We start from the raw sequence: 27947 nt of genomic DNA, 5'->3' as shown, positions 1-27947 counted from the left end.
TTGCCACGCTATGCTGATGGTTCGGGGCATGTTTCTGTGCGAGTGGCTTTCTGCACCCCCAGGTTTTTGTTTTCTTTTCTGGAGGTGCAAGGCCCTCCGTGTAACTTGTGTCTGCTGGCTTAGCTAACGATTGGGCGGAGGATGGCACTGTGCAATCAAGTGCTGAAATCAAACCGGATTAATTTCTATAGATAATAGCCTCTAATAGGAGAAGTGCTTGCATTTTAGTGGGACTTGAACACCCTGAACACCTTCACCACGTGCTGCAGCACGACTCCTGTCCACGTCCCTCCCTCCCTCTCGCTCTCTGGCTGCTTTTTTCTGGGTGATGTGCAGGGACCTGGCTTCGGGCAGGACTCTGGACTTCTCTAACCAACCCCGGAGGCTTCCCACCACTCGATGGTTTGTCTTAAATAGTCGTCAAGGAACCTGTAAACGTGAAGGACCTGAATTTGGTTGTGGTTGGAGGGAACGCAGGAGGCCAGGTGGCCTCCTCAGGGTCCCCTGGTGTGCCTGCACAAATCTAGCTGCCCTTCAGGCCCAAAAAGAGCAGCTTTGTGCTGGAAATGTGTCGGCTGAAGGGCAGATTCAAGCCAGCTCTCTCCTAGATCATCTGGTAGTCCTTACTCCATTCAGCGGAGGCTTTCCAAAGCATCTGTGTGAGGATGCAAGCTGATGAATAAATGATGCTCTGCAAGCTGCGGTTCCAGGCCCTGTTCCCTGACCTTGATTTCAATTCTGGTGCTAAGCTGTGAAAATCGGAAGCTGAGCAGTTTCCCCAAGCTGGAAGCAAAGCCTGACATCTTCCCGGGCGTTTGGTACTTCCACAGCTTCCAGAGGCAGTCACAGATCCCTGAATTTTAGGGGATGCTCTGCTGGCCTGGCCTCGGTACGTTTCCTTACCCGTTATATGGTTGCATCCTCTCCCAGTCATGCTCTTTGCTAATGGCTGAAGGCAGAGTGATGAGAAATTCATTTTTAATCATGCCCCTGGATTCTGAGCTGGAGCAGTGCCCAACGGTACAGCAAAAAGCCAAGTTTCTTTCTACAGCCGCTGGATTTTGCCCTGAATACACCTGCACCACGTAGCTGCGGCCCAGAGCCTCGCAAGGCTTTTAAGCCTTACCCCTCATCCTCCTCTGCCACGGAGACACCTTGAGCTCAGGTCAGTATTTGGTGCAGGACCCAAGCACCAAAGGCTTGCCAGAATCCTGCAGCTCTCCCGAGAGCTGATGGCTCAGCAATCCGGTTTCCCTGGAACCGATAAGCAGGAGTTTTGTGCACGACAGAAGGACAGAAGCTTGGCCTCCAGCAGGGAGGGACAGCGAGTGCTGCGGTGTTTGGAAGAGGATTTTGTTCCACGGCTGGCTGCATCATTGGTGCTATAACATGAGTAACGTGTCCACCTTCATTTTGGACAGCTTCTGTGGGAGCTGTGCACGTGCAGGAGGCAAGGAGCTGGCGGCGCTGTTTGGGGAGTGACAACCCAAAAAGGAGAGTGCTGATCCCGCGCCGTGGCGCTGCCGGTGGCCTCAGCTAAAGTTTTAATTCTGCATTAAGGGCTCAAACCCAAATTTTAATCTATTTTTAGAGCCGCAGCCTCGGATTCCAGTTGAGTAGTCGCAGTTTCACGTGATCAGAAGGGGGAGAGGGATTTTTGGGGCTTTTTTTTCCAGCACCAGACAAAGCGTGCAGGTCAGCTGTCTGCTGCTGGGCTTGCTGTGTGCACTCTGCACTTTGCACTGTCCTTGAAGGAGCTGTAGGCCTTTTATTTATTTGACTTACGTTTTCTTAACAATCAAACCACGTTAGAAGCCGGGAGCTTCCAAAGGAAGAGTTGCTCTTGAGTGAGCTTAGGATCCAGGTGAGCCAAAGCCGTGAGCAGAATCCTACAAGTAGCTTCCCTTAGTGTTACAGCTTCCCTCGGTATTAACTCATTGCAGATGTGGACTTCTGGTTACTTACGGTTTTACTAACTCAGACAGCTCCTTTGGAAAAATGCTGCTGGATAAGTGGGACCAAGATGCTTGGAGATCCTCAGAAACAGACTAGACGTGGCCCTGGGCAACTGGACCTGCTTGGGGCAGGAGGTGGGACGAGGTGACCTCTGGATTTCTCTTCCAGCCTACAAGATTCTGCGATGCTAGGAATCAAAACTAATGTCTGAATCATCCCCTAACCCTCCTTTGCGGTGGCTGGAGTCATTGAGCGTACACCCAGAACAAATGCCTTAATTGCCTCACCTGCTCCCGGAGGATCTCCCAGCGAGCCATGAAAAGAAGTGAACGAAGCTGCTCGCTTCCAGTCCTCGTTTGGAGAAAAAGCAGGGAGCCAAAGTCACCTAGAAAATGCTGGAGCTTGTCTCCTGTCGATGCAAGCAAAATGCCAGCGTGTGCAGTGCTAAACCCCAGTGTTTAATACCCAGGTGTCTGAATGCTTGCGAAGCAGAGACTCATCAGAGGTTTGTGGGGTTTGGTTTGTGTGCCTACGGTGGAGTCGGCGTTTATTCTGAGGCAGCAAAGAGCTTGGCAAGGGTCCTGGGAGGGTGACAGGGGTGTAAACCTGTCCCAGGGCCAGGTGGGGGGATCAGCAGGGGATCCAGAGTGGGGCTGGTAAAGGCTCAGGCACCGATTTGTGCAGGGGAGGGTGGGAGCAGCCTCGGAGGATCCAGACACAATTCCAGGAAGCGAGAGGAAGGAGGGGCTGCTACCAGCCGGGATTGTTTCATTTAGTAATTAGTGCTTAAATCTCCTCTAAGGCAAATAAAGCAGAGGATGTGAGCTGCTGAGAACTGCTCCCTCCTCCCCTTCCCCGCACATCCCCACCCTTTTTAGCTCTTTCTCCTCGAGTGCAGCCTGTGTCCGTGGGGGATTTGACAGCAGGGAGCTCGCTGGTGGTGCACAGCAGGTGCCCGGGGGCTCAGGAATCCCAGAATCACAGAATTGAAGGGCTTGGAAGGGACCTCCAGGGATCATTGTGTCCAACCCCCTGCCAAAGCAGGTTCCCTAGAGCAGGTCTCCCACACCTCAGGAGTCGCGATATTGATCGTTGGAAGGGGCTGCCCCTTTAGGACCCATGATTTATAGGACAGTGGTATCTGAAATGCGTGGCTGCTGCCACATTTGATGTTCTTGGCACTGCTCCTTGCTCCCCAGAGCAAGCTGGGAATTACAGCCTGTCGTTCTCTTGCCTCATAGCCCGGGGCTATCTTTAGGAGTTCAGGTTGCAACAGATCTGGAGTCGTTCCCCTCCGTTCCTTCAGGATGCCACCTGAACCACTGCAATGTTGCAGGGGTATCCTGACTGCCACAGCATCGGTCAGACTTAAAAAACTCCCCAGGCCTTTCCCTTGGAGAGAACCCCACAAGCTCTCAGTCCGGGACTTTTGCTGGTTGTTGAACTTGATGCAAAACTTCTGTGTGAGGTTCCTGGGGCGCAGCAAGTGGCATCTCCTGATCTCCTTAGCAAAAGGAGATGCTGTCGTTCAAAATCTGCAGCTGTCAAGGTAAAATTATCGCAGCAACTTCATTCTCTGATTCCCATTCTCTCCCCAGGACTCTGAAAGACAGAAGGGAACGGCTGAGCTCAAGGCAGGGCGTTGGGGCTGGAGATGTGCAGTGCTGGAGTCCTCTGCCTGCACGCCGAGCTTGCAGCTCCAGAATTACAGGTCTGAGAGCTTCGGTGCGTTCCCAGAGGTTTTTAAAGCCCGGGATATCTGCTGGTTTCAGTGGAGTTACTCTTAATTGCCTCTTTAGAGTCTAGGTATAAATGAGTGATAAATAGTACTGCCCTTTGTGAGCTGTTCCCTGTTACCAAAAGGTGAAGGCAGGAGAGATGAGGTAGGGGTTAAATGATTTTTTCCCAATCCTAGGACCAGGGTGAAGCCTGCTGCTGACCTGCTAGCCCTGAACACTGCAAATACACGTGGAGAGAGAGGAGAACATTCTTTCCTACTTGGAAAAAAAGTGAAAATGGGGTTGTTTGTCCCTAATTTGCCAGAAGTAAGCTGAAAGGAAGCCGTCCGTTTGCTCTCCTCTCTCCTCCTTCCTATTTGTTGCTTTTTTTTTTCCCTTTCTCCTAACACGACACCCTTCCATGCGCAGTCGGCTGCTTTGTGGCTGCTGCGGTTTTCTTACACAGCAACAAGAAAGACAAAAACATAAATAAAGGAAAATGTGGTTATGGAACCACAGCTTTTCACTGAGCTCGCCTGGGCTTCAGGTTGGCTTTTCTCAAGCTTAGAGACATCAAAACCCAGATGTCCCCGGGCAGGGACTCGAGGACAGAGGTTTGTATCTGCTACCAGGCTGCTGTTTGGCTCCACGTGAGCATGTTGCTTCGGCTTTTCTGCTCCAAAAGCTCCTCCAGAAGCCCCCCTGGTAGCTTTTGAGGCAGAAGTGATATTGGGCTGGGTGAGAGGAGGGATGAGAACGGAGCCCAGCGCAACGGTGACTCTGTGCCAATATTATAAAGGGTGATGTCTGCGCCCTGGAGAAGCCAAACAGGAGCTGACTGCCCCACAACTCATCTCTGTCTCCTTGCCAGCTCCCGAAATGTTGTAACCAGCACCATGGACCATTCCTGGCCTCGTGGGTCGGCAGCAACACATGGCAGCGACCCGGCCGTGGCTCCGTGAGTCACCCCGTGCAGCTGGCCCCGAGCTCCCCTCTCGGGTTCTCAGCTGTGAAGCAAATGGGAAACGAAACGGCTGGGCTGTGACAGCGAAGCAGCCCAGCTGTTGTACCGAGTCCTGGTGTCAGAATTTCCAAATTAGCCGCGTTCAGGAGTCCGGAGTTGAAACGCAATCATGAAACACGCGTTGAAAGCAGCAGGCTGGTTTCCGAAACTCTTAAAATCTCCCCTTCTGATGGGCTCTGCAGAAGCCTCCGGCGGCGTCTGCTTTTTCTCTAAACACACAAAACACTTTCTGAGGGCTCATGGCCTTGGATAATCGAGGGAAGTTTGTTAAGGAAGCTGATGCAAACGCAGGGTTTTCTTAATCTTAATCTCTGCAGCTCGAAGTGGGACCTCTCCAGCCCGAAGCAGCAGTCGGAAAAACCACAGCTTGAGGAGCCCTGCTGAGAGCTGACGTTTGTGATTGTTTCCGAGGCAGAAGCTGGCTCTGGGGGGCTTGCTGCGAAGGCAGCAGCTCAGCACTGCCCATAGCACCCAGGGTTTGAACCTGCTCTTTTCATCTGGCTGCTTCCAGAGGGTCTCTGTGTCCTGGACGGGCTTTGGAGCCCCTGCAGCCGGGTGTAGGAGAGCTGTGGGCTCCCGTGGCCTCCAGCAAGATAGAGATCTCGCAGGCTGGAAACCTGATTGCTTCCTGAGAGGATGAGCGAGCAGTGAATTGCTGGAAGAATTCAGAATATCTCGTCAGGGCTATAAATAGGCCTGGCTGAGGGACTGGAGGCGAGGCTGTTAAATGCGGGCCATGCTGGTTCCTGCGCTGGTTTGGGGAGCAGGAGCATCCCATGGAGCTTCAGCTGCTGGTGTGGAGGCTCAGAATTAAGCCAAATGAGATGGGAACGTCCCCGTTCCCTTGGTAGTCACCTGTATCTGGTGGGTCAGCCCCAGCCGTGCCCAAGCTCAGGCTGTGGCACAAACGCTGGTTCTGGGACAGTGACCACAGGAAGGGGCTGCAGAGCCGAAACCCTTACCAAAAACCTGCTGCTGGCCAGGCAAATCACTGCTTTGTTGTCCTTAATTATAAGGGGGTGAGTTCTGGATTAAGGTTTCATCAGGCCTAACCTGGGCCACAAAGGTGGGAAGAGAGCTCGAGTTCATGACGGTGGCTGAGACGTTGGTGGCTGAGAGGCTGCTCTGCTGGCTGGGAGATGAGGCTTCAGCTTGACCACAACACCTTCAGTCCCTCAGGGCTGTGGTTTGGCTCTGGAGCCCCTCAGGGCTGGAGGCTCTCAGCTCTGACAGAGGGGCTGCTTAGCACAGTGCTGTTTTAATCACCTTCAGAGCTTTAAAAGGTGGAAAAAATGATGGAAGTGACTTCTGTGCCTTCCGATTTGGGATGGTTATTGGAAAGCTACTCTTCCACCCTTTATTTTTGCTTGCTTCCTTTGCTCTAATAGTCCCTTAGCTGTCAAAGACTTGCTGGCACCAATGTTTAATAAAAATTCGTGTTTTTCCTGGGCCCATCTAAGAAACCTTGCTGATCTGATACCGTTTCAACCTCTTGACTTTCCTTCTGTCTTTTTTTTTCAGGGTGGTGAAGGAGGAGATCTCAGACGACAATGCAAGGCTGCCTTGCTTCAATGGAAGAGTGGTGTCCTGGGTACGTTGCTTTGTGTCTGTGTGTGTGTGTGGTGTCTGACACAGCAGCAGGGCAGCTGGGACGTGGATCCCGATGGTCAGAGGCATCTTATTTTCTAATGCACGAGCTTCACTTGAGCCCTCCTGCATGCCCCGATGTGTACTGAGTGTTCAGCACTTAGATTTTATATTCAGCTGAGATCCTAAAAACTGGGAGACCGTTCTCCCTTCAGCCTGTACCCTCTTGAAAGGCAGTTGTTGCTGAGAAATGCATTCAGAGGAACAGCTACCTTTTTTTTGTAGGACCTGTGTACCTTTATTTTTTTGCTTCTGTGCTCCAACGGTTTGACTCAGCAGCACAGCTGACTGATAACCGGTGTGCTCGTAGATCTGACCACGTATCGCCACCCAGCCAAGTGCCTCGGTTGAAAAATCAGTGAGTGTTTCAAACCGATTGTCATGTAAATGAGCACAGGGGTTCTGTCTGCTCGCCCTCATGAGGAAGGGGAGATCCCCATGTGCCGTGCCCCATGGAGCAGTAAATCAGGTGTTGGAAGGAATCTGCATTCTCTGGAATAAAGTCATTGGTATTAAGGAATAAGAGCAGTGTTTAAATAAAAAAACAGCTCTTGTCTGGAGACCTGGTGGTCCTGGTGGAGTCCCGGGGAGGACCGCTGGGTGCTGTAGCGAGGTGTTGGGGCTGTGTGGGAACGGGTTTTGTGTGGAATAACAAGCTGAAGGGAGCATCCCGGTAGCTCCAGATAGAAAAAGGCCATGAAGATATCATTTATGTCGCTATAGTGTGAGAGCAGCACCTGATTTAAAAGCAAAAGGATGGAAATGAAGCAGTGGCTTGTATCGGGGGAGCAAATTGATCCTGAGAAGCCCTCATCTCCTCCTCAGCGTGCAACACTTGGGCTGTATGACTCCTCGGTGTCATTCCCCTGCTGCTTCTTCCCCTTTCTCCCACGCTTTCACCTGGAAGCACTAAATACAAACAGCAGGCTGGTGCCTTCTGCGTGCCTGAGCTGGGTCTCTCTTTCCCCCAGCACACTCGGAGGCCCAGCTCTGTTTGTTTTCCTCGGCGCAGGCTGGTTCAAGGCTGGCTCTTTTGCCCTGGTGATTCAGCACCCTGATGATTCAGCCTGAGCTCCTCTACCCCATGGTGGTGGCTCTTCTCTGCAGCAAAACAGGCCTCGGGTTGTTCCGACAAGGGACAGCGCTTCTGGAGTTTGAGGAAAAACAAACCCTAACCCCAAACTATTCCACATGAATAAGGATGTGGATTATTTCATCCTCTTTTACATCCCGATTGTTTCACTTCTTCCTCCTTCCTCCTCCCCTTCCAACCAGAAACCCTACGTGAGCTACAGCCCGAGGGCATTTGATCTCACGTTGAGAGATGAATTCTTTTCCCAGATTCTTAAATAACTCGAAGTATGAAAATATCTGCCTTTTTCTCTGTTTTCCACCTGAAAAGCAGGAGGGAATAAAGAACAGTAGGATCAGAACACAGGGAAAATATATGTAAGCACCAAATGTTATGTTCTAATTCTGCGGTTGTTACTGTCTTAGGTTCAGAGGAACGTTACAATTTCTGAAATTCAATTCAATTTTCTGATTGTGGTTCCTGTTGCAGGCTAGGTTACTGGCTGCTTGCCAAACGTAAAAAAAAAACAAACACATAATCCTTGCTCCTAGGGCTTGCCCCTTGTTTTGTATCTTTCCCCCCATTCTTGTATGAAATTCGGGCTGCTGCTGTCTGGTTTTTATGCTGCAGGTTTGCTTGGAGTCCGCATCTGGGATCGCTGTCTGTGTTTCTTTCTCCTTGTGCCATGTGCATGTGCGTGGTAGGAGACGCAGCTGCTGCTCTGGAGACCTCAGCCTTCAATTTTCCTTGTATTTCTTGCCTGTTTGCTATTTCCACCCTATAGGTAGGAACCGAGACACGCAGCTTTTCTGTGTTTTTTTTTCATTTCTTTCCCTGCAAGGTCATGTAGGAAGTCTTCTGCAGCTGACAGCAGCTCTCGCAGAGTCTGATGACTTAATCTTAAAATCCTCCTCCTTGTGTGCAGGTAGTAGGGATGGATAAACTGCTTCAAAAGACTTCTCTTCCCTCCTTTTCCATCCATCAGCTTGTTTCTAAATTTAAATGCGCGCCCCAGTAGCAGGGATTCAGGTTGCAGCTCCCTTCCCAGAGCTCGTTTGGAGCACCTTTTGCAGATGATGTTGACAAGATGATGTTCCCTCTGCTCAACGATCAGCTAACATCTGTGTCTGACCTGCATTACCAATCACGAATTACTTCTTCCACGCTAAAACCCATAAAATCGTGGTGCTTATCTGCCTCTATTTGCTGCTAATTATTGGGGGACTTTTCTGTAAATCTTGCTGGAAGTTAATTGTTGGCAGTTTGGATCCCTTTCATATCCTATGCAGTGGAACTTAACAGTTAATTGCATCCATATATTGCAGGACAAGCAAAGTTGGTTTTTACCTCTTGGAAAAAAAAACATATTTTGGGCTTCCTTCTTCGGTTTCCAACCCCAGGGACCTGAGCCTTCGTCATCTTCCTTGCTAGAAAACGTGCAGCCGTCGTGCAAGGATCCAAGCTGGTAGCAGCCAGCTTGGATTCTTTCTCCAAGCCATCTGTGCTAATTGTCATCCTCGCTGCAGATCGCTGCGATGTGTGTATGTATTTCACTTCCAGACAACATATTTAAAATTGGAACATGAGGCGCACCCGCTGCAGCTCAGCTCTCTCCTCCCCCCCGGCTCCTCTCGGCACTGATGCAGTGACTGCTTTGAAGTTTACAAGATGACTGACGTTTGGAAATCTGAGTTTCATCTTTTTTAATAACATTTGAATCCTTCTATTTGTCATAGCTCGCAACTTTGATCTCGGTGTCATAGGCAGGCCTGATTTTCATAGGGGAAAATGTTCAAGGGAGGATCTGCAAGTCTTTAGCTGCTGCTGACTTTGGCTGCCCTGGGAACTCAACGCACACTTAGATTAGCGCTGGGTTGGAGTCGCTGCTCCCAGGGAGACATCAGGACCTCCTCCCCAGCCCTCCTCTGTCCTTGGTTTTCTTACACATTGTCCTTTTGATTTTGGGGTGTTCTGTTTTTTGAATCACTGATTTGGAGTGGAGGGCTGCTGCTTACTAGGTTTATAGTTTGCCTTTTCAGTGGTGGACCATTAAGATTCTCCAAAATACAGAGAATCATTAGTTCTGTGTCCCAGTCCTTCATCCAGGAGTTATTAGCTACAGCCTTCGCTGCTTCCTGGGCAAGATTTAGCAGCCGGTGTGACGGTGGCACCTCGGCTGAAAAAGCAGCCAGCACTTGGGACGATGGAATGAACTGAATCGGCCGCCGCAATGAGTTCCACATTTCCTTGTTAACTCCCTCCACGTGAGCCGCACAGAAGACGTCCGCATTTCCCTCTGAAGCAGTTTTGGTCCTTTGGGGTGCAGCTGGTGCACAGCCCGCAGGCATGCTCCCGAGCTGCACGGCGTAGGAAAAGGAGTGCAATAAAATGCTACTGCTGCTCAGAGCTTCAGGGGAAGCTTGGTGGGGGAAGTACAGTTACCAGGGCTGGCTTCTGCCCAGGGAGCTGGGGATAACGCCGCTTTTCTTGGGGAAACGCAGTGAGAATCCCATGCATGCAGCCAGGGCCCTTGCAGCGAGGTGAGTTCAGGGAAGGAAGCTGCACCCCCTCAAATCCCTCCCCTCCTGCAGATTCATCAAATCCAAGGCATTTTGCAGCCTGGAAAGGGGCAGGGCTGCTGCCTCGCTACGAGGGCTCCAGCTGAGTCCAGTTCCTGCTGGGTTTGGTGCTGCGCTGCCTTCCTGGTCGCTGGAGTGTTTGGGGAAAATCAGCTGGGTAGTGCAAGCTGAATAATTGGGCTGCACGTCCTGTCTCCTACTGCACGTTTTCTTTCCTAGCACAACAAAACCGTTCTTAATGCTTGTTGCAGTGTCTTTATTAGTCTGCTCTGCAGCCATCCAGCTCTGCATTTTTAGCCCAGTGCTGTTGAGCACAGCTCGGTGAGTCAGGACCGGGAGCTCTGATGAAGGGTGAGTGCTCCGGCTGTCACCTGCCCTAGATCTGGCCAGCCCGTGTTTGGCTTTAACAACTTAATTGCTTCCAGATCTCCCGCTTACGTCTCTGAAGTCAGGTCCTCCTGCAGGACCTCCCAGATCCCGTTATCAGGAGCAGGATCACGGCGGGGAACCCATCTCACCGTTAGGCTCCTGTTTGTTTTGCTTTTTCTTTGTTTGTTTGTTTGCTTTCATTCCTTGGGGGCAAGTTCTCACCCCAGAGGATGCGGCTGGATCGCAGTCAGCGGATTCTGGTCTGAGGTGGGGTGTTCCCAGAGCGCAGCCAAAGGATGCATCTCTTCCCTTTGTGGTGGTGTGTCCTTGGGAATTGCAGCCCAGCCTGGCCTGCAGGGATGGATGCAGTTTAGATCTTGCCTACGCTTTGTTTCTTTGCTTCTTTTTATCCCCTGGTTTGATTTTGTTCCTGAAAGCACTTGCCCAGAGATTCCACGTTTATGGCATGTGCTCGTAGGAATAACACACCGGTCCCCTCCTGTAGCCTCCCCTCTCCTCCTCCATCCCCTCCTTTAACAGCTAGCATCTGTCTATAATCAATCTTTGATAAATGAACTGATCACAACGGGAATCCCTTGCACAGGGCTAGCTCTTCATGGCTAAAAAGGGAGGGAAGCCCAGACCTTGCTGCCTCATAGTCAAAGGTAACGATCTGCATTGATCCTTGAGCATTTACTTAATTAAAGGCCTTATAATCATATTGTTTAGAGCGACTCGGCAAAGGGATGAGGTGGCTCAGGGGACGGGAATTGGATGGGAACCTTTCCACCTCCAGGCCACGAGTTCAGGGCTGGTTCTGGTGGCCGTGGACAGCGAGGGGTGCGGGCTGAGAATGAGCAAATGAATCGCTTTTAGCTTCCCTTCTGCTTTGCAGGGTTTTCCCCTCATTCTTACCAAAACATTCAACATATATTGACAGAAGGAGCTAGATGAGGATGTGCAAAGTCTGCATTTGCTTTTAGGACTCCTCCTGAGCAAGGTGAGCAAGTTGCTTCCTTCGGCCTCCATCTGTCCCGCTGCAGAGGTACCACCAGCGCTGCTTCCCCGTCCTCACTGCCTCCTTGCCCTCCTGTTTGAGGCCTGGACAGTCCTCGGCAGTCTTTCTTTTGCACAGGGTGCCCGGCTTAATGCAACACTCATTTTCATCCCAAAATTTCAAGTACTGAGCCTTCCAGGTGGTGGAGTTCTGTTTTCACTTCGGGCCAAACCCTCGTGTTGGGCATCTGCCCTCACAGTTTGGGTAGGAGAGGACAGCTCGTTAGGGTTGTAATAACAACAAACGAGCAACGCTTCTAGGAGGTGAAGCTGAGTTAGAAGTGGAACAGAATTACCACATTTTGTTTGCAGAGAGCAATTCAAAGGAATCTACGACTGGCACACCTTGGTGGGTTTTCTGCGGTGATGCTTTCTGCAGTGTTTGGTCCTTCTGCCCCAGGGTTCAGATTGCATTTATGCAGGTTAATTCGTCTGATCTACATTTTGCAACACTGATAGTGTCCTGCCTTTCTAGAGGAAACTGAGGCACAGATGCTGTTTTCCTATCAGAAATTTACTGAAATATGGACAGCAAAGTCTAGGATTTTTTTCCAGCGTTAGTAGGGTTTTGACAAAATTGATGCAGAAAGCCACGTTCACCCAGGCGTGTAAAAGGATCCTTCAACACAAAGCATCTCTGTCCTTTTTTTCTTTTTTAAAAAAAAAAAACAAAACACAGAAAAATAATAAATGAAGTGGATAGAGACAGGTCTTACTAAAATGTAAGAGCCACTGTCAATCAGGGTATTATTATGAGCTACAAACGAGGAGGGTGGGGATAGGGAGCCAGACAAGTTCTTCTTTCTCTCGTCTATTTATCTGCTAATTAAAGATGTCACAACAGGCATGGAGATGGCCTTGCTGTCCTGCGTTTACTGGAAGTGAGACTGAGCCTAGAAAACCTCTCGTGTGCCATGTCCATCTGTGGCTCTTGAGACTGGCGGATTTTGTTTTTAGTGCAGATTCCTCAAAGGGGTGGGGGCAGCTCTGAGATACGGTGCTTGGTCCAGACCAAATTTTGAATTTTTCTCCATTTGAGGGTCCTTGTGGAGGAAGTTGCAGTACTGGGGCGTTGTGCTGTCAAGTTTTGGGTTTGGGTTTTTATTTGTTGTCAGGACAAAAGCAGGCTGAAAGCACAGCATTGCAACGTGTGTGCATTTTGCAAGGAATGCTGACGATTTGCAAACTTCGGAATCTCCGAGTGTGCTGTAATGACAAGCGACACACACACGTGCACTCCCTGCCCCGAGTGCTCGCTTGTTCCGAGGGGAGGAAACTGCTGGGGTGTTCCCTGCGTGTCCTGGCTGATGGAGTTCTCGTGCTGAGGCTGAACGCAACCCGATTTTGTGAAAGACTGGCAGGAATCTGTGCAAGTAGGCACTAAGCACTTCCTCTCCTCTCTTAGATAATCACAGAGTGCACAGCAAAGCAGTGGCCGACACCTGTCGGAGCGGAGAAACTTGTACAAATGTGGGTAATTCTCTTTTTTTTCTCCTGACAGCTGGTCCTGGCTGAAAGCTCCCACTCTGACACAGGCTCGCAGTGCACCGAGAGCCACGCAGACCTCCCGCCTCCCATCGAGAGAACAGGTGGCATCGGAGACTCCCGGCCTCCGTCCTTCCAGTAAGAGCAAGTTGACTTTTTTTTTCTTATTTAAACCAAAACCTGCAGTTCCTGGTTGTCTCTTCCTCCCATTCCTCCTTCCCTCTGCAAGCTGACCTTGTACAGGTTTCCTAACACTACGATTTATTGGGACTGTTAGAAAAATAGAAAGAACTTGCTGAGGAGTTAAAAGGGAGGGGGGAAGAAAAGGAATCTGTCATTGTTAGAAAGAAATGTGTATCCTACGTGTCTTCTGTGTTCTTAAACCTCACACACACCAAGCCTATACACTGCTAGACTTCAAGCAGTCCAAGTTCTGAATTTCACCACTTACCATCATTTCAAAATGTGGTGAATGCGGAGAGAAACTTCGAACTGGGCATCAAGCAACAGAAAATAACGTGAGCTGATGCACAGTGAGTAGAAGTGATGGATATTCAAGCTTCTGCAAGGGCTGGTACAGCGCTGGAGCGCCCACATCAGAGCTGAAACCAACCTTCCTGTCTCCTGTGCTAGCTGCCAGAAAGCTCTGCTTTTTTTTTTTTTCTCCACGGATAACCAGATGGTGGTATTCTCTGAGGCTTTCGTGCATCTGTTGTAAATTTGGCGTTAATGTCCAGAAGCCCTCTTACTCTATGTATAGTAAATAAATCTGCCCCGTCTTTCCTGCGGCATAAAAAGTGGCGTTTGCTGAGCTAAACTGAGCTTTTGGGGCCTCTCTGGGCTTCAGCTTGGCAGAGTTTCTCGTGCTCGTCACATCTGTGAGTGCTGACGCTCTCTTTTGAGCCCTTTTTGCTGCGGGGATCAGAGTGTCAGGCAGCCCTAGGATGTAGGGATTAACATCTGCTGCATTTTCCAATCTTGGCTGGCACCTTGTGTTTCGCTCTGAATCGCTGACATGAACAAACAGCCAGAAGGATGGGCTGATTCAGGGAGCACAGCCCCGGTGCTAGCGAGGCAGTGGTTTGCATGTTTTGAGAAGGAAACCCAGCCTTGATGTGCCCCTTGTCACATTTTTCCACTGCTTTCCGAGATAGCTCGTGCCTGGAAGAGCCCTGAGTGTTCTCGGCGAGTCTTTTGCAGATAAATGGTTTCTATGGGGGACGAGAAATCTTGACAAGAAAGAAATACAAACCCTGCCTGACACCGGGCTTTTTGCAAGGGTTTTACTGCCCTCGTGCGTCCAGGAATTGCTTTGTGTTGGCCAGGGAAGGCTTCAGTGAGCGTAGTCACATGGCTTGCAAGCATAAGTAGTTCTTTGTCTTCCTGACCTGTACCTAAAGGTAATAACTGCAAGATCTTTTGTAAAAAAAATAATTATATTGTAAGTCAGGCACAGGAGCGTGCTTGCAGAACCCCACTGCTAATAATTGTGTGTTTCAGAGCAGAGAAGTTTAAGCTGAGGTGTGGTGCACCTGCTGCACTCACACGTTACACAGCAGACGTGGGAGGCCTCAGAGAGGTGAAGTAACTTACACAGGTCGTGCTGAGTCAGGAGTAGCAGCACAGGAGGTCGTGTTAACTGGCTCACATTCTCATTCTCAGATGAACCGCCTTCCTTCTTCCTCTCTCCTCCACCCCTCCATCTTTTCTTGTTTTAAAATGCAGGACAGAATCCGGCTGATGGGTCAGCCTTCTGGTCAGAAACTTGTTCTCCCTCAACACTGTTTTTGATTCTTCTCTTCCCACTTGAATCTCTGAACATTTTGTAATGTTTTCTGTTCTTGGGATTTTTTTTTTCAGTCCAGAAATGAGGCTAATGATGCCCTAACCTTATTTCCATAGCACAGGGCAGAGAGTCTCACTCAGTTATATGGCACGAAGCAACTTCATTCTGTTCAGCTATTAGCATTTCATCTAAGAAGACAGCTATTCTAGATATAAAGATGCTAAGTAATAATGAATTCACCGTATTTTGAAATGATTTGTTTCTCTTGGATAAATTAAATTGAGCTGCTCAAGTTTTTCATTGCAAAGCGTGGTTTCCAGAGCTTGCATCATAACTCTAGTTCACTCCTTACTCACAATTCTTCAGCATTCTTCTACACGCTGGATTTTGGGCTTGTGGTGTGGCGATTCTGCAATTCTGTGTCTTTAGAGCCATTTCTGCATGCGGTGTGCTTGGAAAGCGTTTCCTGGTAAGAGATGATGAGTGCAACCCTGTAACTTGCACAGCCCAAACCTGAGTATCGCTGTTTGTTCACCTATCACGTTCCTTTCTGAGAGAGACTCACCTTCCTAGCTCCTAAATCCCTGAGGGGATTTTAAATGCAATTAAACCCAGCAGATCTGTCGTCTCCTGTCTTCCTTCTTCACTGATGACTGAGGCTTTATTTATATAAGAAGCCCCGATCAAGCTAGGCGTTGTGTAACTGTACAAACAAAAATGTTCCTGGTCTACAAAGCCTACAAGAAATGGATGGAGCAGACAGGCAGGCAGGCACAGCCATCGCAGGGAACGAGATAATTACCAGATGCGAAGAGGTAATCTCAGCTAAGCTGTCTGACAGCACTGATGCTTCGCTCCAGCATTGCTTCAATGCAAAGAAAATTTACTTTTTCCCTCCCCAGTGAGGGTTCTGAAGCTCAGCCTGTATTTCGTGCTCCGCCACTTCTGCTCGGTGGTTGCCAAATCTGCGTTGGTCTGAATGGGTGAGGCAGCTCCCGGGTTAGTGCTGGAGGTGCAGGACTGAGCTGAGCAGTGACCTCAGAGCTGCCTTAATGCCCCCGGCCCACAGCACTGGGGCATGCGTTTTGGAAATTGAATTGAACTGAATTCACTCGGCAATGAGAGAGAAACAAACCAAGGCTCTTTCTGGGCCCTTTGTCAGGCTGTACACCACCTTCTGGAAGCGGGTTTAGCCTGGGGAATGGTTTAGGGCTGGATAGTAACAGCAGTAGTCACGAGATGGTGCTGCTGAGATGGCTGGGAGCCTTGCTGGCCGGCTAGCACAGCTCCCAGCACCCTTCTTTGTGTGCAACACGGCCTTAGGAAACAGTCAGCCCCTTTCCCTTTCAGTTTTACTGGCAGGAGACATGCAGAGGTACTTGTGACAACGCTTCCATACCTGCTCACATGTCAGTAGCCTCATCAGGGCTTAAAGCGTGCAGTCAAACGTCTTCTTGACTAACAGCCTCTATTTCCTAACTGCTGTGGTGGGCATGTCAGCACACCTCATTCAGACAAGGAAAGCGTGTGGGTGTGCAGCTGCAGAAGGCTTTTCAACAATCCTCTTCGATGCAACGCTGTGCACATGTGCTCGCTCTGTTTCAGCTGATGTTCACTTGGCTTGGATGATCTCTCAGTGCCTGCCCAGCTGTCAGGGTGTGCAGTAAGGAAAGGCCCAGGATTAGCCTTAAATAAAAGACTGTTGGTCAGCATGGTGATGTTCTGGTGGAGCTGAAAGGGAAGAGGGCAGGGATAGCAGCAGAAAGATGTGCTAGCAGCCAGGTTCTCGGTGAGAACATCCTTGTACGAGGTCTCAGAGGTACTGTGCTCTGGTTTCATCAGTGAAGAAAGCCGCCAAGGTTCATGTGAGTTCCCCATGTGCTTTACACCATTCCTGTGCCTGAGCAATGAGGCTGCAATTTGTAGATACAAGCAAATAATTTGGGGGAAAGAAAGCCTCTTGCCTAACCTCTTCTAGTTTCATGCTTAAGAGCAAAAATGAAGTACAGAAGCTCTTAATGAATTAGCGTGCTGCCCAAATCCCTTAATCTTTCATCTCGACTGTCACTCGGTTGACACATCGCAGCCGGCAGCGAGCCAGGACCTGAACCAGGAACCTCTGTCTGGTGCCACTGTCAGGCCCTGGAGACTCACCGTACCCACTTGGCTTGGGCTCACACGCTCCAGGAGTCTCTTCTGGGTTTGGTGCCAACGTTCCTGCTTTCTCAGTTTCTCGAAACCGAGTTCAGAAGGGCTGGGTTCTCACTCCACCTGACGGGGGGAAAAGAAGCTGCAAGTTCTTGGGGTGTATGCTAGGAAGGCTGTTTGTTTTTTTAAACTCTTCCAAAAAAAAACCATGGGGCCTGTTGGTTAGATCCTGGGCAGCGGGTGTGCACAAGGAGGGCCTGTCGGGTGTAAATAACAGACGTGAGGGGCAGATGTGATCAGGAACTGCTTTTCGGTGGGTGCTGCTTGCAGGAGAGAGAGGATGAGCATCCACAGCAACTTTTGAAGAGAAATCTTTCACAGCAGGGCATTAGCCTACGTCAGATCCCAATGGCCCTTCACAGGGACTTGTTAGGTTAAGCTTTCTGCACCACTGGCAGAGCTGTGGAGCTTTCAGACAGCTGAGAACACGAGGAAAGGATCAGGGTCTCTTTGAGTGTTTCACAGACACGCACTTAATTATTTCGAGCTTTGCCGTGACTTGCAACACTTGAGCCTTCAAGGTCAGCGCTCAATATTAAACGTGGCTGCAGTAAGGTAAGGCTTCTGCCCTTTGGCTGACAGCAAGCCGCAGGGGCAGCTCAGGTTATGGTCAGGGAAACAAGCCTGGCTGAGGTGAACAAGCACTTCAGGAAGTGTGCTGAAACACAGGGATCGGCTTAAAAAAAATAATAAGCCCCTGGTAGAGCATGGCCTCTGCTGGAGGAGTTCATGCATATTCCCACGTGTTTCTTGGATTGTGATCTTTGAAAAGCCCATGGGAGGATTTGAGAGAGGCGTAGGAACCTGGGGGGGTTTGGAGGCTGAGTTTTAGCATTGGCAAGTGTTCTTCTTCCAAAAAACAGCGTTGTGGGTTTGTCCTTGTTAGGCAGGTATGCTGCAGGTGTGTGATGCTAAAATTGTCATGATGGGGCTGCTGAGTTCCCGTGTCCTGCAAGAGTACCAGCAGCTAAAGCTGTTTTGTCCTTGTCATCTCAAAGCCTGCTAAAATGATCCCTTTTCTTAGCCCACCAGCAGGCTTTTTTTCCTGTGGAAATGCCACGCAACAGGCCTGTGGCAGGCTGCAGCTGATCCTCAGAACAGTGTTCTGGCTTCTAAACCAATATGCTCTGAAATGCAACTGTTTCTTCAAAAAACAAAAATCAAAAAGAAACAAGAAATAAAGAGATGACTCCACTGTTTTCTTCCTATGTGTTTTCTAACAGCCCAAATGCTGCCAGCAGCCGGGATGGACTGGACAATGAAACAGGAACAGAGTCAGTTATTAGCCACCGGCGAGACAGACATCGACGGAGGAACAGAGAAGGGCACGAGGATGGTGAGTCCTATAGCATTTTCCCCTTTTTCCATTACTTTTTGTGTGTTAAGCTTTCAGATCAACAACTACTTCTGCATGGGTACCGCAGAAGAGAAGTGTGTATACATTCCTGCATACTTTCAGGGACCATTATTATTATTATAATGGAAGAATTTGGTAATTGCTTCGAGACACTTTGAAGTTCAGCATTTTCTAAGAGGTCTGGGTAACCTGCAGTAAAGTGGCAGGGAGGTTCTTTTTGACAATATAATTCAGAGCTTTCTGTAGTGTTAGAAGGCAATTAGCCTGGAGAAGAAAAACAACGTAGCTGGTGCTGAGCTGCATACTGCCATGGCTTGACAGCCTTATCCAGGTTTGCTCACTTAAAGGGAGAACACAGCACCTGTACGATGTGTTGGGAGCTGGAGGGTCTTAGTCGTAGTATTTTAGAATTGCAAGATCTGAGCCCAAATCCTCAGAAATAATTTCTGTCGATTTCTCGAGGCTTGGATCAGCAGTAGTGTTTTTGCTTGTATAACTACAGCACATTGGCTGGAGATCCGTTTTTTAAACATATGTGCAGCCAAAGCACACACATAAACTGCAGAACTTCATCTCTTGCCTCTAGTCTGTACATCAAAGTAAGCTTGTTTGTTCATTTGTTGCCAGACAAGAATTTCCAGGCTTAATTAAGAATTAATAGATGCCACCCAGTGAGTCTAAAACGGTCCAGAATATGGAATACTTGGGCCCAAGAGATGCCATCACAGCCTTTATTCACAGCTCCACCCACTGAAGTATTTGCCTCCAGTTAGAAAAGCAGAAGTCGCCTGTGTGCTGTGTGCTAGAAGCAGGTGTCTTTCTGCTCCTTTAACCCTTCCAGCCTGTAAGTGACTCCGGGTGAATGAGAATTACTCAAACAGTGGGTGGAGCAGAGAGCTGCCTGCATGGTATTGACATGGTATTTTGCAGATTCCTGTGGGAATCACAAAAAGAGGGAGAATCTTTTAATAGTGTTGTGGCAAAAGCTTGTTACTGGAAGAATGTTAAAAGGTGAATTTTTTTTGAACATTGGTTTGTTGCCTGCCTCCTTTCTCGCTTCCTCCCACTCTTCTTAGAAGTGCCTTTGTGAGCCTGATAAAAGGGAAGCGTAGCCAGACAGACTTCTTGGTCTCGTTTTTTCTTCCCTCTACCCCTGGTTGTTCTCCCTCATTCTGCATTCCAGAAGAAGAGAAGGAAAGTGCTGGGATCCTCCCTAGGTTGTCTGCCCCCTTTTCTTTTTTCTTTTTTTATCTGTCTGTCTAAAATGCAGGATTTCTGGATATATTCTTGTACACTTTGATCTCTTAGGTTCTGTAGCTCATGACGTTGAAAAGAAAGCGACTCAGTCAAATGTCCCCATGCAAAGTTGCTCTTGTCTTGACCTCCTGTGCATTGTGATTTCTGTGTGTTATGCTCAGTTCAGGCCTGGAAATATAAAAAATATATCGAAGTTTCTACAGAATGTGATCCCATTGTAGGATCAAGGTTATGTCAGTTTACCTCAAGACCATTGGCCACGTTTGCTATAGGCTGCCTTAGAAGTCATTACAGTTAATGTCTTGCTCTCTCTGCAGGGTTTCTTTTTGTTAGGAGGCTTAATCCTTTAAGGTGCTGAGTTACACTTGATGTTGCTGTTTGCCCTTCGTTCCTGCTCCAGCTCTTCTGTGCTCATTCGGTGGATGGCAGCGCGAAGCCCCGAGGGCTGCTCACCACAGAGCTAAAAATACGCTCGTCTTCACATCTGCCTACCTGTCTGAAGTGCATTATCCTTTGCATTCGTGTGTGTCCCTCCCTCCCTTGCTAGCTTAATGTGGCCAGAGCACGTGTTGAAGGCTGCCTTTGGCTTCGGTGGGTGGCTCTGTGTTATTACAGCTGAAACTTCAGCTTCGGGAGAGGCAGCTGAGAGATCGTGCACCTCCTCTGCTCAGTTTTGGAAGATGCTGCTCCTTTCTTCTGCTCTAAGGAACGTTGCGTGGACTCAGCAACATCTCGTTTGCGTGTGTGGGTCTCTGAGTGGAGAGGAGCTGCAAGGAACCTGTCTGGGTTTGTGAGGCTCTGGGCAGTTTCTGCTCCACCTCAATCCCCGTGTGTGCTTTTTGGTCTCAGTGAGACCTGCACGCTGGGACTTCAACCCATGCTCTTCTTTAGCAAGACTCATATTTCACACCGACTTATTCAGTGATAATTCGTGCTGAAATAGGGGCTTGCATCTTGAGAGGGTTTGGGCAATCTTAACTGGTTACTAAATGGTCATTGCCAACCCCTTAGGAGACGGATGGATTGGAAAATCTGCCTGGTTTACTGATGGTATGGAGTTTATGTTAGGTTTTTATCCCGCTCAAGCTAATGCATGTTCTGCCATGGACATTTATGGCAGCAGGGCTGGTTTTGGATGGCAGCAGGGCCATAATCTTGATTGCTTTTATGGCATTGTTGTGGCACGGGAGTTTGTGGCTTCCAGCAGCCTGAAACTAGTGCATGCTTTTCCCTTTAGCTACAAATGGGATAAAATTTCCTCCTTTTCCTGTCAGTCTAAGCAGTGCTCAGGCAAGAACATGTCACTCAGTTATGCAAACATTACCTGTTCTCAGAACAATTTAAGCCTCTAATCTGAAGCAAGCTATCTGTATGAGCTTTGTTAGCATGCATGAAGCAAGGACAGCTGTATCGTTTTGGTCCCATGAAATATATATTTTTAATGTCCATAATACTTCTGTGGTTGTAATAAGATTTTATTTAAAAAGCAAACCCAACCAGTGCGTTATTTTCAGTTGAAAGCACATCTCCAGAATGCGTAGTTCAGCACTTGTATCCTGACTGCTACTTCAATAAAATTGGAAGTGGGAGACCCTTATCACGGAGAAGGAGTTAAAGGCCTCGTTATAACAAAGGTCATTATTAGCAGAGTTGTTCTTTTTGGGAGCCTTCATTTCATCTTTGCACGGAGCACAGTTGGATGTGAAATGGGAAAACAGCAATAGGAAAAGGGGGACAAAGGCAGAGGGGGGGCAGCAAGGCTGTGACACCTGGGTCATGGCCAGTTTCGGGGGCAGGAGCTGCGTGCATCGCCTGTCGTTATGCAATAGTGTAAATCCTCCTTTCCCTGCAGAAAGAAGGAAATGCAGTTTGGCTGTTTGATCTCGTCCTGTAGAGGCTTGCTGAAGTAACACCAAAATTACAGCTCTAATAATTCATAGAGAGGTAGGATGAGTGATCTTCACTGGGGCACTGCATTACTCACGGGTTTGTTCCAAGGCTATTAATTATGCAGAGTAGCCAAGACGTATGTACAGTGCTGTCAGCTACAGCCCCATGTCGTGTTCCTAACTGAGCTCGTTAGTGGTGTAAAGGGAATGACAAACAATTCCCCATCCACTGCACAGCTCCGTCAGGAGTAGATGCTGAGTTTCCTCAGCATGTTACTGGTAGCAAACCCACTTGTTCATCCCTTTTCTGTAAATTTTAATAAATTGTTCTCTGCTAATGGGAACACAAATGGTTAATGAGGTTGTGTATGCAGAGCACACACTTATCCATGGGTGTTCAGTAAGGCTGGGGAAATAATGAAGGATCAGCAAGCAGAGGTGCATTTTTTTTTTCCAGTGAATTGCCTACATTTTAATTTGCTGTATTATTCTCATTTTTCAAGCATGAGGTTTCTCCCCAGGTGTGCAAGAGGAAAGAGTTTTAGCTCTGATCCTACTGTTCTATTCTTAACGAGGTTAATAATGTAAACTAGCTGAGAAGGATGAGCTCTGTCAGGTGAGCATGGACAAAGTTACCCTGTGTGTGTATATATATATGGATGTATATATATTTTAAGGCAGAATGGTGATTAAGCTGTGGAGGCTACATGTGCAGAGAAATGATTTTTTTTTTTTTTGAGACACTTTGTATCCAAAGCAGCTTTTGTCCAAGTTGGGAATATGTCTTTTCCTGATCACCTTTCACATTAATTAGTAGCAAAACAATCCTTGGCATTAGCTTCAAATAAAATTAGGCTGAAAGGGCTGAGCTGTCAATACGTCAGGGCTCCACTTTCTCTCTTAAAACAACAAGAGTCCGTGTTGCTTTGGAAAGTTGACACCATCCTATTAAGTGAAAGGAGAGTGAGGATCTTAATTAGGAACATGGGAGGTCTGGCACATGTTCTGGGGACCCCTTGCTGACTGCAGCAAAGCTCCCCCAACCATTTCCTGACGAGGAGTGGGAAAAGGGACCGTGGAAGTTCTAATTATGGGGGTAATTAAGGGACAAGTTTTTTTTGGCATCGGAGGATGTTTTATAGCTACTGCTCGTTTTTTGTTTTTTTTTTTTTGACAAGTCTGTAGATGTCAAGTGTTGACACTGGTGTTTCAACACCGAGCTTGCTGTGTGATGAACTGAACTCCTGTGCAGCCAGCTGAAAGATGCTGGGCAGGGACCTGTGCTTTGGGAAGCTCCTGATATGTGGATCCCCAAATGTTGGGGAGGAGAAGCAGTTCCTGCTATAGTATGTATGTACCACACCGTAATAAAGGACTGCAGCTACCAAACAGTTGCAATGGGAACTTGAACAGTGCTAGCTCAAAGTAGGGATTTCTCAGAAGTTGTTTCTCCGTAAAGACTTTGCATGGATGGGGTTGCAAGTCTTCGTTAACAAAGCAGTAACATGTTTCATGTTAATAATTGGTAAAGACTCTCTGTATTGGTGAGGATCGGAAGCTCTGTTGTTTTTTATCTTAACTGCGAGCTTGGCTGTGACTTCCTCCTGAAACACTCTCACCTTTGTTCTTCGCAGGGTTACGGAGCCCTCTTTACAGCTTCCTTGAGCAGATGCTGCTCCACTGTTTCCCGCTTTCAAAGCTTATTTGATTTTGTTCTTTGATGTGCTTTTGTCCCTCAGGCAGGACCATCTCTGCTGTTGATAAAAGTCAAGGAGGACATACTTTAACCTCCTAGGCTATGCTTTATTCTAATCTCTGTGACACATTGAAAGGCCTTTGTCAGACAGTCTCAATGGACTCTGTCATCCCCTAATGAAGAAACAGGAGCAGGGGGTCAACAGGGCAGAAAGTCCCTGGTTATTAGTGGGACAGGCATCGAACCAGAGCAGAGAGTGAGTCTTGTTTAGACTAAGGGCGTGGATACCTGGGAGTACTTTGTGAATAAAACACACAATCGTGGTTCATGAAAGTAGCTATTCAAGTATAATAACTGACCCCCACACCCCAAACAGCTAAATTAGAAAAAAAAAATAGAAAAGGGATTTTTTATTAGCTAGAGAGATTTCAGAAACTTTAGTGTTTTAAATATGCACCTGAATTATGCAGGAAAACCTTTTCTGTGAATTCAAAACTATCTGGTGCTGTTCAGGAGGTGTAAAATGTTGAAACTGAAGTGTTTGCATACTGCTAAAGCCACTTTCATCTATTGGAGCTGCGTACAGGAGCTTCTCTATACAAGAAATTCCAGGTCAAACAGGAAATAGGTGAAGATGAACCCTTCTGTTTTGTTTTGTTGAACGTCTAACAGAGAAGATAGAGCTGGAAAAAGGAAATGGAAAAATGTAAACAGTACAGTGAAATCGTCTGATCTAATAATAAAACCAGGGGTGTTTTAGATTGAATATCTAGAAGTGCGGATGTTGTTCTCAACTCTTAGTGCCCCTTCAGATGTGTAGAATGAGGCTAAAAGCTCTTCTCTGCACATCGCAGCTGTTCGCCCTTTCCAGTTCCAGCTGCATCCAGCTGGGCACTGGCTTTTAGGGAGGCAAGGGAGTGAACCTTGGAGGGTGCTCAGAGAACAATTCCCTTCTATTTTTGGTTTATAGCAGATGATAACGAGACGAGTCATGAACTGAAGTTTTAATTTACCCAGGCAGGCCAGCACATTGCTTATCAGAAGCTTTTAAAGGTATACGTTTATATTATGAATGTATTTAATAATTATAACATACTACCAATATAGTAAATTTATATTTGATAAAAGAAATCACTACATGAAGTTTAAGTGTTAAACAGGGAAAAGGGAGGGAAACTGTGATTAGTTACAGGCCTTTCCTTTGAACCTCTGTAGTGGGACACGTTTTGGCTGCCTGGATGTGGCATCTAGGAAAGAGTTTGCACATGCAGATACTTGGGAACTGACACCTTGCTTCCCTTAGCCAAAAATTAGGGATTGAAGGTCCTTCAGCATCTCATTCTGTTAGCAGTTTTGGCTGTTGCTTTTGCTGTTTGGAAAGGACTTGAAGGTACCAGTGAGCTTCTGCTGATGCAGCGTTCGGATCTGACTGCTGCCCTTCAGGTGCTGCCCTGCTGCCAGCAGCAAAATCACATTTCAGATCCAGTCATGGCAGGCAGACATGTTACCGCCTTCATCCATCCAGCGCAGCCTGTCTGTGCCTTTCACTGTTTTTGTACCGGTGCTTGTGAGGACTGTGTGAAATGGCCTCATGGCGGCCTGCAGCTCCCTCACAAGCGGAGCGGAGGGGCAGGCGCTGAGCTCTGCTCTCTGGGGACAGTGACAGGACCCGAGGGAATGGCTTGGAGCTGGGACAGGGGATGGTCAGGCTGGGGGTTAGGGAAAGGTTCTGCACCCAAAGGGTGGTCGGACACTTCAGCAGGCTCCTCAGGGACATGGTCATGGCCCTGAGCCTGCCAGAGTTCAAGAAGTGTTTGGACAGCGCTCTCAGACACATGGTTTGATTTTTGCGGGGTCCTGTGAGGAGCCGGGAGTTGGACTCGATGCTCCTTGTGACTCCCTTCCAGCTGGGGATATTCTGTCATTCTACAATCGCTTCTGCTAGAAGCGATTTGTCGCAAGCTACTCCAGGAGCAGCTGCAGCCTGCCCAAGCCCCAGAGGAATTCATCCCCTGCAGGGGTGTTTTGTCTCCAGGGCTGGTTTTCCAGCAGACCTCTGAACCAGCCACTGCTCGATAAGTGCCTGCATGGTGCTGAGGTGACCCCAGGCACCACCACAGCGGCACCCCCGTGGCCTGCTCTGCCGCCAGCAGCCGCCTTTGGCCTGGGCTGGCAGAGCCCATGCTGCCCCTTGCCCTGAGGGAGATCCTCTAAAGGGAGGGTGAGAGGCGGCTGCCATCAAGGGGCCTTGAGGGCTGAGCGAGGAGCTGCAGGGCAGAAACAGGGCTGCTGCTGCCTGAAAGCTGGAGGAAATGCTCTGACGGTGAGGGGAGGATGAGAGTGTTGCTGTAGACGGGTCATGGTCTGAGGGAAAAACAAGGGAAAGAAGATTGCTTCGACGTTAGATGGGGATTTTTCTCGGGAGAGAAGATATGCTTTCAACTTGTTATTCCATACAAGGCATTTAAACTTGGTGGAGACTTATTAAAAAGCACTGCTTCGTTCTTCCCTGAGGAAGAAAGCAGTCTGTGACCCCAGGAGAGTCTGATCGTGTGGTGAAAACATCCCGGGTGAAGTTAGTGAGTTCTTACTCTCTGACGAGCTTGGATCAAAACCTTGGAATAGTTTTGTAAATATGTTTTAAATTTAGCATCTGAGGTGCTGTGTAGTAATACCACACAGGAATGTTGAGAACATTAAACATTGAGTATTAAACCTCTCTGCCATTAATGATGCCAGAAGCGAGCACTAATACCATCATCATACCTTTGTCTGAGTTCCCCGGGCTTGTGAGGAGCACCCGGTGAGATGGGCTGGCAGAAGAGCCCAGGGAGAGGGCAGTGAAAAAGGTGTGTGACAAAATCACAATATCCCTTACAAGGACCATCCTTTTAAGTGTCCTGTCTTCATAAATTAATACCATACTGCGTTTTATCTGTGCTTGTTCTGAAAACCCAGTCGAAGAATGTGAATGTCACAAAGAATGTGAATGACACCGCTGGAACGAGTCAGATGCTATCCAGCAGCACAGCCCTGCGTGTCTTCGCTGGAGGTGTTCACATTCAGCTCAGCTGAAGTTCCTAAGCAGCCAGTGCCCTTATTTTGTGTGGTGAAACTGAGGAACTCGGTATAAAAATGAGCTAATGCACACTGGATCTAAACAACGTGAAAGTTTGGGTGGTTATTACTACGTTTGGGGAGTTATTGTCCATATTAATGTATTGCAGCATTGATAAGATCCCCAGATGGATGCTTCCCAGTCTCTTGAATTTGGATCCTGCTGTATGGAACCCACTGCACTTGAGCCTTCCCTGGGATTCATAGGCTGCAGCACTGCCTCCATCCTTGACCTCTTGGGCACAACCTTTGCACAGAAATGGGACCTTGCACCACTGTTGCCTGAGGCTCTCAGGACTGGTGCTGGCATTTACTGCTGAGCGAATTTTGAGGCAACCTTTGCAGCATTCCAGCCATGTGAGTCCTCAGAGTTAATAGTGCATCCTTTGGGGACAGCCAGGCATTCAGACATACCCGATACACAGGCCATGGCCTTGTTTCAGACTGCAATTTCGGTGTTGTTTGCCTGACACAGGAAATGTGCAAGCTGAGGGGAACATACCCATGGATGCCATTTCCACACCCTGGCTCTCTTGGTATTCGTGACTGTTCTTTTGATGCTGGAAAATCCTCATTAAGCACTAAGCATTGCTTGCCTTAAATTTTCTCTGTTACTTTAGTTGAAAAGCAAAAGAACGAAAGATTGATGTTTTCACTGCCAGATGTAGGTTATCTAGCAGAGCAACACTGTCCTGTGGAGGTATTGCTATTGACTGGAAGGTGATGTGCTAAGGAAAACACTTCGGGTGTTTGCACGGCATGTTTGGGGCAGCAGTCAGCTGGTTAAAAATTCTGTCTGGTCTTAAAATTGTCCTCTGCATGAAAATTCCCCCTTGAGAACTAACAGGCGTGGAATGTTGGTGTGTGTGTGGACCATGAATTCTTCATAGTGGTGCGAACAGATCACGTTTATGTCTGGGATAAATGCTTTGCCTGGCAGCGAATGAGGAAGGTGTTTGAGTCTCCATATGAGACATGGGATCAGCAGTCCCAGTCCGACTGATAGGAACACAAGTCAGAGCTCCAAGAGCTCTATTCCAGCTCTTACTTCTTATAAGAAATGCTGATTAAAACAATACAATACAGTCAGAAAACTTATATGCGAGCCCAGTACTAGGCAGTCAGAGCTGGGTGACAGCTGAATTACTTTATTCCTCAGTGGCATAAATATAAAGTTAAATTTTGAATAAAGTTTGCTTAGAGACAGCATGAGAATAGTCTTTTGGGGATGCTACCAGGAAATAAATTCAGATTTGGGGTTTGGAAGCTTCTTACTCATAGTGAAACACCAGACAGCAGGTGTCCAGCGGTTTGGAACATGGAAAACAAATCTCCTGTGCAAATCATCTGACTTACAGACAGAATTTCATCTACTGGATGTATTTGGCAATTGACTCTGAATTGCAAATTCAATACAGCAGCAATCTGCTTATGTTAAGGACAAAAAAAAAATCCTGTTATGGTGACCCACGAGGGGTGAGATGTGACACATTGAGGGATGTCCTAGTTTGGACATCTGTGATGGGGGAGACAGCACTGGCCATTTCCAGTGGGCCCTTGAGACAACTGCTGATGAGCAGAGGTGCCCCCAGTACCCCACTGCTGCATCAATAGAGAATAGTTTTGTGGACAAAAATTGCAAATATGCTGGCAACTTTCTTTCTGGGTTGCATGCCTGATAATGATCAAAGCCAAATATAAATAAAGGCACGCTGCCTAAGAAATTGTTCT

General features: G+C 48.2%; 1 protein-coding gene across 3 annotated transcripts in view; it reads left to right on the top strand.

Moving 5' to 3' along the window:
• DVL1 (dishevelled segment polarity protein 1) overlaps positions 1-27947 on the top strand; it is a 74806-nt gene that overhangs the window by 22919 nt on the left and 23940 nt on the right. For all 3 annotated transcript variants that reach the window (XM_027443268.3, XM_013092043.5, XM_027443269.3), the window contains exons 2-4: positions 6220-6289; positions 12923-13044; positions 18124-18236. In XM_027443268.3, coding sequence (XP_027299069.1) covers positions 6220-6289; positions 12923-13044; positions 18124-18236 — 305 coding nt within the window. The remainder of the gene's footprint in view (positions 1-6219; positions 6290-12922; positions 13045-18123; positions 18237-27947) is intronic.

Source organism: Anas platyrhynchos, chromosome 22 (assembly GCF_047663525.1).
Source record: "Anas platyrhynchos isolate ZD024472 breed Pekin duck chromosome 22, IASCAAS_PekinDuck_T2T, whole genome shotgun sequence".
NCBI classification, from domain to species: domain Eukaryota; kingdom Metazoa; phylum Chordata; class Aves; order Anseriformes; family Anatidae; genus Anas; species Anas platyrhynchos.
The sequence above is the reverse complement of the archived record's forward strand: the minus strand, read 5'-3'. Positions and strand labels throughout refer to the sequence as shown.